This window comes from Struthio camelus, chromosome 5 (assembly GCF_040807025.1).
Source record: "Struthio camelus isolate bStrCam1 chromosome 5, bStrCam1.hap1, whole genome shotgun sequence".
Taxonomy (NCBI): domain Eukaryota; kingdom Metazoa; phylum Chordata; class Aves; order Struthioniformes; family Struthionidae; genus Struthio; species Struthio camelus.
This window is the reverse complement of record NC_090946.1, coordinates 78,149,220-78,164,515: the sequence shown is the minus strand read 5'-3', so window position 1 is coordinate 78,164,515 and position 15,296 is coordinate 78,149,220. Positions and strand designations below refer to the sequence as shown.

General features: G+C 36.3%; 1 protein-coding gene across 3 annotated transcripts in view; it reads left to right on the top strand.

Moving 5' to 3' along the window:
- The window catches only part of ARID4A (AT-rich interaction domain 4A), a 51,568-nt gene extending 37,276 nt beyond the window's left edge, over window positions 1-14,292 (top strand). For 2 of the 3 annotated variants that reach the window (XM_068947429.1, XM_068947430.1), the window contains 11 exons: window positions 1,104-1,332; window positions 3,039-3,292; window positions 5,420-5,617; window positions 6,882-6,966; window positions 7,155-7,356; window positions 7,566-7,628; window positions 8,545-9,675; window positions 9,881-9,985; window positions 10,809-11,024; window positions 11,928-12,074; window positions 12,567-14,292. In XM_068947429.1, coding sequence (XP_068803530.1) covers window positions 1,104-1,332; window positions 3,039-3,292; window positions 5,420-5,617; window positions 6,882-6,966; window positions 7,155-7,356; window positions 7,566-7,628; window positions 8,545-9,675; window positions 9,881-9,985; window positions 10,809-11,024; window positions 11,928-12,074; window positions 12,567-12,670 — 2,734 coding nt within the window. In that variant the 3' untranslated portion in view covers window positions 12,671-14,292. The remainder of the gene's footprint in view (window positions 1-1,103; window positions 1,333-3,038; window positions 3,293-5,419; window positions 5,618-6,881; window positions 6,967-7,154; window positions 7,357-7,565; window positions 7,629-8,544; window positions 9,676-9,880; window positions 9,986-10,808; window positions 11,025-11,927; window positions 12,075-12,566) is intronic. The other variant, XM_068947431.1, reaches the window with a different exon arrangement.
- Window positions 14,293-15,296: the final 1,004 nt, after the last annotated feature.

Genomic DNA, 15,296 nt, shown 5'->3' with positions numbered 1-15,296 from the left:
TGGGAAGACTGCATGCAGTGAGCAGAATTCTACCAGTTCCTTTAGCTTCCTGTAAAATGTTGGTACAGACAGACATGTTTCAGATTGCATATCAAAATATCGTATCTCTGTGGATCTGTAGAATCACGGCTCCGGGGCATAATAATGAACGTTGCTATCATAGATGTGACAGTATTGAATAGTAATTACTACTGTAATAAAACTGCATAAATCTTTTTATTCTGACCCCTGGTTTTCAGTTGTGTTTTAAATTTTGAAATGGAAACCTTTTAGGGATGACATTTTTCAGGCTCATTTTCTGAATAAAGATTATTTTTATTATTTATTCTCCTGAAAGTTTGAACAAGAAACAATTGGGCTTTTTGAGTAAAAGGGAAGAATGAGGTTCTCTGACTCGAAACTAAGGAAATTTGGCTGATTGAATAGGGATGACTAATGACTCAACTCATGTTAATGTTGATGAAGATGAAAATATTCAGACTATCTTCAATGGGATTTGAACTGGGCACATATTTAAGGTCTGTATTTTACAGAGAAGAGTATGTATCGTAAAAGAGAGTAATTGGTAAATATGTGCTAAGTTGCTGTTACAGTGGAAATAATTATGTTGTATGGGCACATGCTAGTGTGTTGGAATTTGTATATCTCTTCTTTGCGGGATAAGCTTGTTGTATTCCTGCCTATAACTGGATTAGTGTATGCACACAGGCAGTTAGCAGAGAACAAGCTGATGCATGGCAATTTGTTACCAAGTGGTAACTTGTTTGTATGCCCATATTCTGATACTAGGCTGATTTTTAGCCGTCACTGTGCATCTGAAAAACAATGTACATGTTCTTAGGCTTTACTGCCATTAATTCTTAATTGGATGGGGGTAACGTTAAATTCACGGAAAGCACTTGTGTGTACATGCAGTGTTTTCTTTCTCACTGCTTGATTTGTGTGTTTAATTGTTTCATTTCAAAGTCCCTCCCCACCCCCCCAACCCCCTGAAGTTACTGGTCCTCTTGCTTTTCTGTGAGCAGGAAAATAGATTTTATGCACTTCACTAAATAGAAAATAAAACAGTGAAAATATAAATGAAACTTCATTTGTACATATAGGTATCTTTATGGTTTTGAAGAGTACTGCCGTTCTGCAAACATTGAGTTTAGGACTATCCATCACAATGAACCAAAAGTGGTAGAAGACATAGAGAAACACGAAGAACCAATGGAGGAAAGTGTAAAAGAAGAACAAAACATGTCCCCAACAGAAGTAAAGAAAGAAGTAGAAGAAAATTATTCCAGCAGTGAAAGTGAAAAAGAAGAAATAGAAGTAAGATCCCCAAGGGTAAGTAGCTTGAACTGCTTTCTATTTAGTACTTAACAAAACCCCTTTGTACACTGAACAGTTTACATAATGAGTTTTCCTTTGTGGACTGATTGTACGTTTGAATTAGCATACTTGTACAAGCGTAGGACCGGGTTCTGTGAACCCAAGAGTTCGTGTTCAATTGTTAATTGTGTTCTACCTGTGAAATAGAATCAGTTTTGATTATTTCTTTGTATTCTAAACCATCTATGGAATTTGCTCAGGCCGTGTTTTATGTCAGACATCTTTCCGTTCAGGAATCGCTTGAGAGCTAGTGAGAGCTGTATTTCATCAGAGGTATAACTCAGCAGTAGAGTTTGGGTTGTGGGTGAGAATTTCCACTGAGACATGGAACCTGGAGCCGCTTTCCTGCGGGAAGCCGGAATGGTCAAGGAGGTGCTACAGCTCTGAGAATCAAAGGAAGACCCATTTTTCTGGAGTTGATTTTTCTCGCAATATCCCTTCTTTTAATAAGAGGAACCCTCAATTTTTACAGTATGCAGACAAAAGAAGAGAGAGAACTTGCTTCATTTATGTCTTCCTCTATCTGCTGTAGAGAGGAGGGTTGTGTTGGTAGTTACATAGGTAAGACCAGTGACCTACCAGCTAGTGGGTATTTAGCGTGATGGAGAGTACAATAATACTTTAAAGGTATTTTTAGCTTTGCGTGGAACAAGAGTATGACTGACTGCTCTGTAGTGCTCTTACTGATTTGGTTAATAAGTCATTATGGGTTTCTTGGTAGAAAGAGATCATTGAAGGAAAAGGAAACGCTACTTTTACCTATGTGTTGGGAGGATAAAGGAATATAATAATTTTCTTTAATCATCAGCTCTCTATATTTGTTAATAATTAAATATTGTTTGAATATGTGTTTTGTTACTTTATTAATCCTATAATAGTGCCTTCATTTATAGTGCCTTCATTTTTGTCGTCTTTGGATGGCCTCTGAATAATTTATAATGTGTTTTATTTATAATAAACACATTTTTAAAACACGTTACTTCTAGCGTGTTTTAAATATGATTATTACAAAGCAATGACCCTATCCAAAAGACTTTTAATAATAAAATAGTAAACCTATAGTAGACCACCAAGAAACAGTCACAGAAAGTCCTGGAGAGCAGTTGTCCAGCTATTTGAAGTACCTTTTAAAGTACCTTAGTACTTTCAAAGTACCTTATCTGTGCACTACAGTTTTGGGGTTTTTTGTTTGTTTTTTGTTTTGTTGTGTTTTTGAAAGCTGTTAGGTTTGTATTCCTTGAAATCAACAGGGGGAGATGAGGATTGAAGACAGTAGAACTAAGATGCCTTGTCTCAGTAGCCCTATACACACATGTACTTGATTCTATAGCTCTGGTCAACCAAAGAAGAATTTTATCGTTTTGTATCAGGGGCAGCAGTCCTAATGGGTCTAACCAAATGTCTTAAAACCCCGTAGAAGCCAACTGGAAACTAGTTGTCCCTATTTCAATCCAAACTCTGTGTTTCTGGTTTTTTTTTTCCTTGATAACAAGACTATTTAAATTAGTAGTGTGTGATTACAGAAAAAAATCACTTTTTGGTGTTATCTGCAGCTTTCTTCTGTACAGGAATAGTATGCCTCATTTCGAACTGAGGTTTGGAGAGGCTATGCAGAGAACAAAGTGCCAGTAGTCATTAAACAGATTTTATTTCTGTCCTAGGGGCGGAGAAGACTTGCCCGTGATACAACCCCTGCTAAAAAAGATAGTGAAGAGGATAAAACACAAGACAAATTAAAAGACTATAATAAAGAAAATAAAGATATAGAGGAAACAGCACCTGAGACTGCAGAAAAAAAAGAAAATGAAACTCCACTAGGGAGAAAAAGTACACCAAAGCAAAAAGAGAAAAAAATGAAAAAACAGGAGGAATCTGACAAAGAGTCTGATGAAGAAGAAGAGAGGCAGAGGGAGAGGTAAACGTCAACTTACCTCACTTTATTGTGAATCTAGCTGTGTTGTGATAGAGCCATACCTCAAACAATGGTATACACAGAACTGAAGATACGTTCAGTTTCTAAAATGCGGGGACCTATTTCACTCAGGCAGGCAAGAAGGGGAACATTGCATTTCCAGCCTATAGAGTCTACTATACTTTATCAGAAAGGATACTTTCTGGCAGATGCCAGTCAGTATTTTCACTGTAATTTTCTTGAAGGTCCTGCCAGGACAAAATGCTTAAAGTTTTGGAGGCTTTGTTTGCAAGAGTGGTGTCCTGAACAGCCAAATCACTCGTTCAGCCCTCATTCCAGCTACACCTCTGAGCCCGTATGGCTTGCCATGCTGGCATTTCTCTGTGGAAGCATGCAGTTGCATTGTTCCTTTTTATGTATTCCAGCTGGTCGCTCGTTCATATTAGTGTTTTATTATGTACAGGCAACAACAAGTAGAGCAGGGTACAAGTATGCCAGGTGCTCTGTGGATGGTGAGCAGCTGTTCTGGGCAGTTAAAATACAAATGGACAAGATAGCCCCTCTTCTCACGCGTTTTGTTTTGTTTTTTGTTTTGTTTTAGTGGTTAGTGATTACTGGTGCACCTACTTAGTGGTTAGTGATGGCTGGTGCACCTACAGTCCCTTTGTTTTTGTTGTTACTTGAATGTATTGTAGGAAGGCTGGGGGCCAGAACTAATAAAAGCAAAAGAGAAGGAAAGAAGGGGCTTGAATGAAACCTGGAGATAAACTGAAGAGGATGCGATGAAGAGAGGAAAGATAGAATGCCTGAGAACAGTGGATGGATGAGGAAATACTGGAGGAAAAGAAACCATCTGCCAAGGGAAAAAATAGCTTGCAAAGAATAAGTTTTACAGGTTGAACTGGTTTTATGATCTTGGTGGCAAGCAAGTTGTCACCAGGTGACCAAGCTATCACCAAAGTTGAGTAGATCTCTTAGCTAACCCTGACACTGGTCAGGGACAGCATTTTATATATGCTTAAGCTGGCTTTCCTACGTTGTTTTTCTTGTTCATGTGACTAGACACAAGGTGATACTGAGAAAGCCTAGTAGGTGCATTGCATGTTTTATTCTAAAGAGCTTTGAGAAATGGGAATGGCACACAATTATTTTAAACGGCACTGTGGTCCAAAGAAAAATATTGCAGTATACCATAGCGCACAGAAATTCACACAAAGGAGGGTACAGTGTGGGTGTACAGGAGGCTGCTGAGGTGTGTCAGATAACTTAAGACACCAAAGACAGTTTTCTTTCAGGTGGTGGGTACCTGTCATCTTTCCTTTCTCTTTTAATTTTATGCCACAGCAAGATAGCTCATTTTTCACCAGAGGCTAGCAAATACTTTTATTATTATTAAAAGCAAACCCATGTTCTCTTTCAATATTTTCTTTCTTCATGACTGTAAGTGTTTAACTTTTACTTTATTCCAAATTCACCCTAAAAATAGAAAGAGAGAAAAATAGGTAAATAGATTAGACTGATTGTTGAAAATATGTTTTAACAGGCTGGTTTAAATACTAGATCAAGCTAATAGAAGCTGTGTGGGCAATTTTAGTCTTAGTCGAAAACATTTGTCCTAATCAATGTTTGCTTCAGTGGAGTGATGTTTATATTCATGAAGAGATCGCTATGATGGCAATCCAGACCAGTAGTACATTGTTAAGCAAACTGTAAAATCAGGGATTTTTTTAAAATGGTGTGTTAAAAGAAAATATTTTTAAAAGTCAGCTCTTCCTGTTTTATTTAAGAGCAGAACAGTGAATTAATTTGCTTTCCTTTTTTGTGCTATCAAAATATCTATTCTGAAAAAGCTTCAGGCTTTGAGATGGTTGCACACATAATAAATTGTCTTAAAATCTGATATTTTAATTTTTCTAGATGTTCTTGGCACTTACCTCTGTTCTATTTTGAATAGGTCATGTTTTTGATTGGAAAAAGCTATGTCCACACTAGTTTCAGACAGTGCAGCATACAGAAAATGAGAAAAAAATTTGCAGCCTTTTTCCTTTGTAATGTCTTGGCTATGCTAGTTAAATGTTAAAACTTTGCTCATCGCTAATTAGTGGACGCTTCAAATATGCTTTACTGCAGGGAGGAAATTGAAAACAAAGGAGACTCAGAAGGCGAAGAGGATGAGGAGGATGCAGAGCCCTGCCTGACTGGAACCAAAGTGAAAGTAAAATACGGACGTGGGAAAACTCAGAAAATTTATGAAGCTAGTATTAAAAGCACAGAAATTGATGATGGAGAGGTTTTATATTTAGTTCATTACTATGGTTGGAATGTAAGGTGAGAAGGACAAATTGCCTTTAATTTTGTTGTTGTTGTTGTTAAAAAGATTGGTATTTGCAAAAGTATGTTTGTTTTTAAGAGAGCAAGACAATCAGTGACTTGACTCCAAACTGAATTAGCAACATGTTAGCAGGATCTGACTCTATCACGTTTTCCAGTGTTATTAATTTTGTTCATGGTATGATTCTGTTGTATTGAAATCTTCAGAATGTACTTATTTATATATTTTCAAGTTTTCGTCCTGCTTAGAGTAGTAATCCTGTTAACTTTAGTGGGTGTATCCCTGTAATTTGTGTCAACTAATGTTAGCAACATCAGAGTTGTATTTAGAAGACTCACCGATAATAGTGAAGAAATCTGCAAAAACAAAAAAAGAGTATCAAGCACTGAAATTTTGGCAATAGAAATTATTCTTGTGTTGAATGTTAATTGTGATTATAAGGAGCAGTTGTTACGTAGAGAGGGGAGGAGAGAGCTAAACAGCAACGAACTACAGAAAGAAAACCCTCACATGCTTCTCTTGGCAGCTGTGCTCTATATTTAATACTGCTGTAAAAATGGCTTTTTTCTTTTTCTTAAGATACTGTGGTCATATACACAAAAATATAACAAAAGTGATCATATTTTATGTACCCAAGAAAGTTGTGTTTTAAAACTTGAGACTCACCTAATCCATAAGCTTCTAAGTAAACTAGCCAATTTTCTTTATGTGGCAACATAATGCATGTTTGTGGGGTTTTTTTTTGCCCCCTAAATATTTGTGTGGTCCTTCTTTACCATATTAATAACTCGAGAGATCTTGAGGAGCACTGGTGGCACATTTGTGCTTTTCAGAATCTAGTTTGTTGCCATAATCTTAAAACTTTCTCTCAAAAAAACAAATAGGGTATGTTTTACTGTTGGGCCATCCATCAGAGGCACGAAGTGCTGAAAACTGACTTTCTGTACGTCATGTGAAACTATTGACAAACATTGTAGCTGGTTCAGCAAAGCACTGGAAGTCAGGTGACTAGCAGGAGACCAGGAAGCTTGCACCTCCGTTCTCCCCCTCTTTACTCCCCTGCCAGTTTTCTTGCTGATAATTTTTATGGGTTACAAATTTAACATATTTTTCTAGTACCCGCTACCACGTGTATTGGCGAATATGTGCTCTACGTTCCTTCCTTTCTTCAATAGATATTTTCTATAATTCAGTTGTTTATACCTCGAATTGGAAACAACTTTTTTTATGCACTCATAACAGTATGTTACTTACCTTTAGATATGATGAATGGGTGAAAGCTGATCGGATTATCTGGCCTTTGGACAAAGGAGGACCAAAGAGAAAGCAGAAGAAAAAAGCAAAAGTAATATATATCAATAAGTTTCTTATGATACTATATGTGCTGACTATCCCTGTTCCTTTTTTTCCCCCTTCAATAAAAGTTATTCAGTCTCCAGTCTATTTTTTAATAGATGGGCAGAGCAAAAGGAAAGAAAACTTGATGATCATCCATGAAGCATGCTAATGAAATACTCAATTTTTTGCCCTCAGAATAAAGATGACAGTGAAAAAGATGAAAAGAAAGATGAGGAGAAACAAAAGTCAAAGCGTGGGCGACCTCCTCTGAAATCTACTCTTCTATCAAACACATCTTGCAGTTTATCCAAAACACCGAATAGTGAAGGTAAATCAGGAGCCAGAAGTGCACGGAGCAATTTGTCAGATTCCTCGCCACTACCAAATGGACTAGAAGGTACATCTGGTGCACCCTCGTTCTGGCATAGAAGTGCATGTAAACAGTGCTTTAATACTATGCATTAATACGACGATTTCAGTGAACGCAGTGCTGTCAGCAGCTTTAAAGTCCTATTTAACCAGCCAGTGTACTAGCAATATAACAAAACAAATTTTTGGTGCAGATTTTACTCTATAAACATTAATACTTTTGATTTTGATTTTTAGCAGCACCTCGCAGGCAGACGAGACGTAGCTCAGGAATGTTTGATTCTGATAGAGGATCAAACGGTGAGTGATCTCAGTCCTGTGTATGGTTTTTTGTTTTTTTTTTTCTTTGTTGAGGGTTTTTTTAGTACCTTTTTCAAAAGAGGTTTATTTTTATTTTTTTCTCCTTGTGAATTTTATTGAGGAGTAGTTGCGCTGACGCTGCTGAAGAGCACAGTTTTCTTGCAGAAGAACTATGGCATAGAAATGACTCTGCAAGTCATCTGGTATTCTTTAGCCAGAGCCTTTCAGTCCTTATCCTGAGCTGACCAAGTCTAGTGGCACAATGATAGTCCTTACTATGGTAACTAAGTTCACTGAATGATGCAGTACTGAGGTTGAGAAGCTCTTAATTATGTACAGATGACAGCAATATTTTCAGTGGTTTCGAGCCTCTGTGAACAAGAACTGAAGAGAAATCACTGCCTCCTTTTAGTACAGGTCCCTGAATAATCTTCGGGTAACGTAATAACGCTTGCTCCGTATATGGTGCGTGATTTGTACAGTAGTTTAGCAATGTTCTGGTGCGGGTGGGTTTTTTTTTTTGTTGTTTGTTTTTTGTAACCCCAGATGGGGGAGACAACATCTGTAGGTAAATAACAGGTAATAGAAAATCTGAAAAACTATTTTGCTTCTCTAAACTGTAATTTGTTTATATTGTCTAACTTTGGAAATAGTGAACACTACCAAAAATTACTTCCTAGTGAATAACTACTACTGTAGTTTCATAGAGCTCTTGAGTAGCAATAAGAACTGTAATAAGTGGGTTGACTAATGCAAGATTTTTTTGTTTACATTTTGAATTGTTTATTATCTTTGTAAAAATGATGTTGATGCCGTAGATTATTGGAGGGGAAGGTTTTTTGTAACTGAAAAAAGAAATTATGCTTTAATTGTTGATTTAGGGTGCTGTTTCCTTCTTTTTTACAATCTTTTGCAGAATCTGGCTCATCTGACAGTGAAGCAGATGAGTCATCTGAGAAGATTTTGAATGAAGAATTTTCTCCAGAAACTTCAGAACTGGAAAAAAATGAGAAACTAAATGATGAGAAGCTAGATGAAGAAAACCCAAAGATTCCTCATGCATTGAAAGAAAATGACAGGTCTCAAGTACAGCCATTAGAAACACTGAAACTGGAAGTTGAAGAAAGTGAACAAATTGTTCAGATTTTTGGAAATAAAACAGAACAAATGGAAGAAATCAAAAGAGAGGCTGAAAAATCACCGAAAGGGAAAGGCAGAAGGAGCAAGACAAAAGATCCCTGTTTAGAGAATACAAGGATTTCACCGGGAAGCCAAGAAGAGGTAGCAAATGAATCTCTTGTAGAATCTGAAAGATTAGACATGTCTTCCGTGGACTGTAGAGAGATTTCCAGCACTACTGAAAGCGAAACAGAACTTTGTACAAAAGATAAGAAACTTATGAAAAGGAAAACTGTGGAGCAGGCATCACCTGAGAAGAGAAATCGACGTGAGAGTGAGATGGAAGTGCCAAATATTGTATCTGAAGAGAGGACCAATGAATGTACTGGAGCAGAGGAATGTAAAGGGTTGAATGCTGAAGAGTCGCTCAGAACTGAAAATGAGGAAATGCCATCCTTAGTGGCAGAATCAGTTCAGCATGGTCAAGAACTGAGGAATGAAAACTATGAATGTCGGTCTGAAGAAAATGAGAATGTTCCCTTAAAAGATGAGGATGATGCAATGCCTCAGATTGGTCCCGAAACTTTACTCTGCCATGAAGTAGACTTGGATGACTTGGATGAAAAGGAGAAGAGCAGTAGTGAGGATACCGTATCAGAAAAGCCAGACCCTAATGCTTCAAATTCAAATCAGTCTGCCTTACCCCCTGCTGTCCATTCGAGCTTTTCAGTGGCTTCACCTCTTACTCTTAGTCAGGATGAATCGCGCAGTATCAAAAGTGAGAGTGACATGACTATTGAAGTTGACAGTGTGGCAGAAGAATCTCAAGAAGGTCTCTGTGAAAGCGAGTCTGCTAATGGATTTGAAGCCAGTACTACATCGAGCAGTTGTAGTATAGCAGTGCAAGAGAGAGAGATTGGAGAAAAGGGTGAGCATTTCCTGTGAAAACTCATTCTCAGCATGATTTTGTCAGGTGTTTTGGGTTTTTTTTTTTGTTTGTTTGCTTGTTTCCTCCTAAAAATTACTGGTTTGTTTTGTCGTCTAGTTTTAAATCTTCTTGCTGCTTATAAAAAGAGCTTGATAGTAGCAGAAACATTTGAAGCTTTTTTGTTTGTTTCTTTTTTCACCTTTAGGTCAAAAAAGACCCAGTGATAGCAATAGTGGAACTCTGGCAAAAAAACAAAAGCGTACTCCAAAGCGAACAAGTGCTGCAGCCAAAAATGAAAAAAATGGAACAGGTACATTCCTAGAAAATAGTTGTGCTGTCATACAAATGTGCATAGGTAACCACCGTTCTCGTTGTTACTATTTCTGCTAGATCAAAATTGGAAGCTGAGTTGAGTAAGTCATTATATGCAGTGCCTTTAACAGTACTGTTAAAATTTGAAAGTATGAAACTAAAATATTGTCTGCCATACAATAGTCAAACGTATTTAACTGCTCATGTAAAACTTCCTGCAGTTATTGTCTAATATCCAAAATATTTATATAAGAATCATAGCTTAAAATTTTCTGTTAGCTGTTAAAGCTTTTATGCTTTTAGTCATATTTCAGAACCAATTTTTAGGTGTTTAAAGCAATTTCGTAGATAGTGGTATAAGTAAACGATCCTTTTTGAGTGTTCTGTATCTGTTGCCTCTTTTTTGAAGTGATCATGAGCTATCTACATATATTAATGCAGTTTTATTTTTAGAAAAGTGACTCTAGTGTCTTTTTTAAACTAAAAAATCTGTGACTTAAGACAGCTTATCAGTGCATTGATATTCTTATTTTGGAATAAGCTTCAATATTGTTTATGTAGAAAATCTTGACTTTAGCCCCTAGTCAGCCTTTGACTGCCCCCGTATTGACGATCAGCACGCTTGAGAATTCAGTGCATGTTGTATCCAATAAAGTTATGTACTAGATCTGATCTAGTTTATTTTCTGTGTGTATTGCAGGATCTTCTGAGTAAGCAAGAGCAGGGTTTTTTTCTTAAATAACTTTTCTGAGTATAGCTGAAACTTATTTTAAAAATTTCAAGGTTTTGTTTTGAAGTCCAAATGATTTCTCTCACTGCAGGACAAAGTAGCGACAGTGAAGACCTTCCTGTCCTGGACAGTGCAAGTAAATGTACTCCTGTAAAACACATAAATGCATCCAAACCACAGAAGATTTCTCGATCACCTGCAAGAGTGATTTCACCTCACATCAAAGATGGAGAAAAGGATAAACACAGAGAGAAACACCACCACCAGAATGCTTCCCCTAGAGTGTACAAGTGGAGTTTTCAGCTCAGTAAGAATTCTTTAAAATCATCTTAAACTTTGAAGCATGAAAATCAAACTTTATTGATTCAAGGTCTAGGACATTTACTATTCTAGAACAGGTTCAGCAAAGCCTCTAAAATGAATGGTTAATCTTGTTGTGAAGCTTTCCAGCTCACCCATTTTTAAAAAAATCATGTTTGAAATTGCCTGAGGTTTTTTTTCCCCTTCCTCCATTCAGTTGGCCCCAGGGATTTCTGATCATCTTCAGCAAAGTTTGGGATATGAAGCTCCCGTATGTCTCTAAAAACAGACAGACAAAAAGTAGCCTGAAATCCCAGCTTTCAGTGGCATGGTCAAGGCATTAAATTGCCTTTCTGGAGTCAGTGAGGCACTAGCTGCTACAATTGAGATTGTGATTGAAGAGGTAATGATGGAAGGACAGGGTAATAAGCAATTATTTGGTGTATTTTGTCTTTTTTTTTTCTTTTACTTTTCTCCTTTATTGTTAGAAATACAGTCTAGAACTGAGGAATATTGAGACAGTTTTTTTGAGCCTGTCTGTTGAACTCTCAATTCCCCCAACGGTGCCTTATCGTTAATCATCTTTCATTAGGGGTGGGTTGTAATCTTCGGAAGAATATACGTAGTAGAACTTCCTCACAGTTAGCATGATTCTTGTTAATGTTTTCTGACAGATTTGAGCACCTTGGGTTAGAGGGAATTTACTAAGAAAGCTTATGTTCTGAAGGAAAAAATGTGTGGGTTGGGTTTTGATATTCTACATTAACACGATGCCAAAAAGGCATATATCTGTGGAAATATGTTATCTTTCACACTGCATCATGTATACTCTGACAATTGCACTCATTTGTTTAAAATCACCTTGATAAAGGAGTATGTATGTCTTCTTTCTTTTCTTCCCACTTTTAAGATGAACTAGACAATATGAGTAGCACTGAAAGGATCTCCTTCTTGCAAGAAAAACTACAGGAAATCCGAAAATGTTATATGTCTCTGAAGTCAGAAGTAGCAACCATAGACAGGAGAAGAAAACGATTAAAAAAGAAAGATAGAGAAGGTAACTTTCAGATTTGCTTTGTGCTTCCCGTGAGATGTCTGTTTTTGGAAAATACAGAACTCAAAGCAACTAGAATGTAATTGACAGTATTTTTGGAAAAAAAAAAATAGTTTATCCTGTTTTTATCTACACATATTTAGAGAGAGCATCTGTGGCTTTTCAACACTTGAAGCTAACAAAAAGAGTCACTGACTATTTTATAATTGTGTGTTAAAAATTTGGACTTCCTAGTGCCAGCTAGATCTGAGTTTTCAATCAGTGTACTGGGTCATCTGATTTATCTTTTCAATTCATCTCTAATGCAGAAATGGTAAGGTTACTCATCCAGTTTATGCGAATATAATGATGAAAGCAATTAACAAAAAAAGTTCAGATCAATTTTTATTAGATGCAGAGTCTTTGAGGTCTTTTTAAAATCTGATAACCAAGCAAACCTTCATTCTGACATGCGCTTTGATAGGCTGATGCTGATGTGCTGTTCTGTATATTCAGTGTCACATACAGGAGCATCCATGTCATCTGCTTCATCAGACACTGGAATGAGTCCATCATCATCTTCTCCTCCACAAAACGTGCTTGCTGTAGAATGCAGGTGATACACATTTCTCTGCCTTGCCAGCAACTTGCTGCCATGGACATAAATTCTGAAATTCAACCACAGAAAGCACTCAACTGGTTTGACATTGCCAAGTATATTCTGTACACACTTCCACTGCTGGACTGTATCTGTTCTCCCCTCCTACCCTCTTTTTTTGTTTGTTTGTTTAATTTACTGTTCAGAGAAATTAAGCTCATTGCTAACTGAAGGTTTGTAGGCACAATGTGACATGCTTGTCATTGTGTTTGTTTTTGTTTTGTTTTTTTGTTAATACAGAGAAAGGGCACTTATCAAATTTGAAAAGTTATGTCCAATGAAGCATTCAGGTGTTCTAGGGAGATCATAGAAAAAGCAAGTGCACCAAGCAGACATCAGAATATTATCAAAAAGAATTGAGTAACTGCTGCACTTTCACCGAGCTGTATGTTAACTCTTGGTGAGTAGTTCCTCTTTGTGGAAGCACTTGCTATACAGAACTGCCAAAGTATGTGTTCAGCAATGTGCCCAGTTTTAAAGGTGTAAATGGGACAAAATAAATTGTGAAAGGAAGTGTAGTTGACTGAAAACTACAGTTGTAATAAGTCTTCCACTTTTTATAGGATTTTTGAGCACACAATTATGCAAATATTTTAATGTTTATTAATGTTTACAGTGGAATTGTGAATAGGTTTTCAGTGGACTATCTTATCCCTTGACAAAAATATTTTGTCTTTTTTCTATGTAATTTCAGAGTTTTTATTTTGTTACAAAAAGACGAAAAATGAAATATATAACAACAATGAAGTTATTTAACAAGATTTCTAAAGCTGAAATTTTTGTGTAAAATAAGGTATCTTGCAACTTGTTAAATATATTTATTCAGACATTGGATGTTGTATTTTTATGTATTTTTTAAAATATTAATAAAATTGGAAAAAAAAAATAGGTTAGTTCACTCTTTCGATAAAACGTACCTATCAGTTATGGCTCTTACAGGAGGTTTTATCCAGAAGCCATGCCTACATTTAAAGTGGGTCTGTCTGTGTATCCTCCACAACATAGATCTGTAACCGGGCATCTGGATTAAACTATGACTTTATTTGGAAACTTTGGCAGTCCTAGTACTTAACATTGTTTTGAGGAACAAAATTTATTGGGTTGCCCTTAAGATACTTTGTCACAAGTTTTTATGTTTGCTATACTGCCGAATGAATTTATATCTCCCAAAGTTGAGATGCAACAATAAAGTAAAGCAACTGTGTATGCTTTGTCTGTGGATTGTCCCACAGACAGATACAGTTTGTAAATAACTTCCAAAACCATGTATTTAAAACAGTTTGCATATACATTATGTATAAAGGTGATTTTTTTATCAATTTTTTTATTCATGTTTGTACATTGAAAGGGGTTCTTAACCCCCTTTTCTGTGTTTAATATGCTGTAGAGTAATAACATAGATGCTCTAGACTGTATATCAGGATATTCTGGTTCACACGGCAGAAAGTCAGAACGAAACACTAGTGATGGAGTAGCATTACTAAAATTGATGTTTCTTGAAACTTCATTTTACAACATTTGTCAACTTGTGATTCCAATTCCTTCCATTTTCGCAGAAAATTAAAGAAAAAGTACTCTTGTAAATGCACTTTTTCTGTCTTTTCTTAAGCAAAGCAGAACTATTTCAATGTAAGATAAATATGGAGCTCACTAGACAGCATTAATAAAGGCCATGTTTTAAACATAGGCTTTATATTCTATTTTTATTTAAATGATTGCTGTTGTAAATGTCCAAACTTACTTACCTAAATAGGAAAATTATTCTTCATAAATTGTTGTAAAGACTTTATTCAGAGCTAACTTTTACTGTTAATCTTATAATAGCTATGAATAAAAAGCAATACTCATTTTAAAAGAACTAACATGGGTCCCATTTTCTCAAATTATCTTCCATGTTTAATATTTGCAGAAGTACATTTTAATTTCAGTGAAATGATAGGGATTAATTTTTATCTTACGCAGATATCAAACTCCTGTTTACAGAGGCTACAAAAATCTTAAAATAAGCAGGCATTTACACACATACTCGACATGTGTACATGATGGATGAGCTCCTAACAGTCTTTACTTCAGCGTAGATGTTCCAAACGTATACACTGACTGCTTCTCCTTATCTTTTAGGAATCTTTAAAATGTTGCAAGGATATTGAAGGTATGGTTCCATCACACACACAAATACAATCTAACAGATGGCTGCCCCTTGAAACAGGGAAGACTTTCTTCCTTCTTCCCTGTTTCCAGCTGCTTACCTTGCACTAGTACTCGTTGGACACCCCTGTCCCCCCTGCCCCACCACCATAAGAACTAACATTACTATCCTTGCAGAAAACTAAACCTGCAAAAAAAGTGGATGACTTTCTGGCGAGCCTCTAGCATGTTACTGATTTCCTAGTTTTATCTTCCTGGCAAGAAGCATATCAGTTGGCCAGATTATTCAGTAGATGTTTAAACAGTGGGTGTTTTTTTTTTTTGTTATGTCATAAGAAACTATAGGGAAGGGAAAAGTACTACGTAACATGGTATTATCCTGTACTAAAAGGGAAATCAACAACAAACCCTACTAGGTCTTTCATTCCTAACTCCCGTTA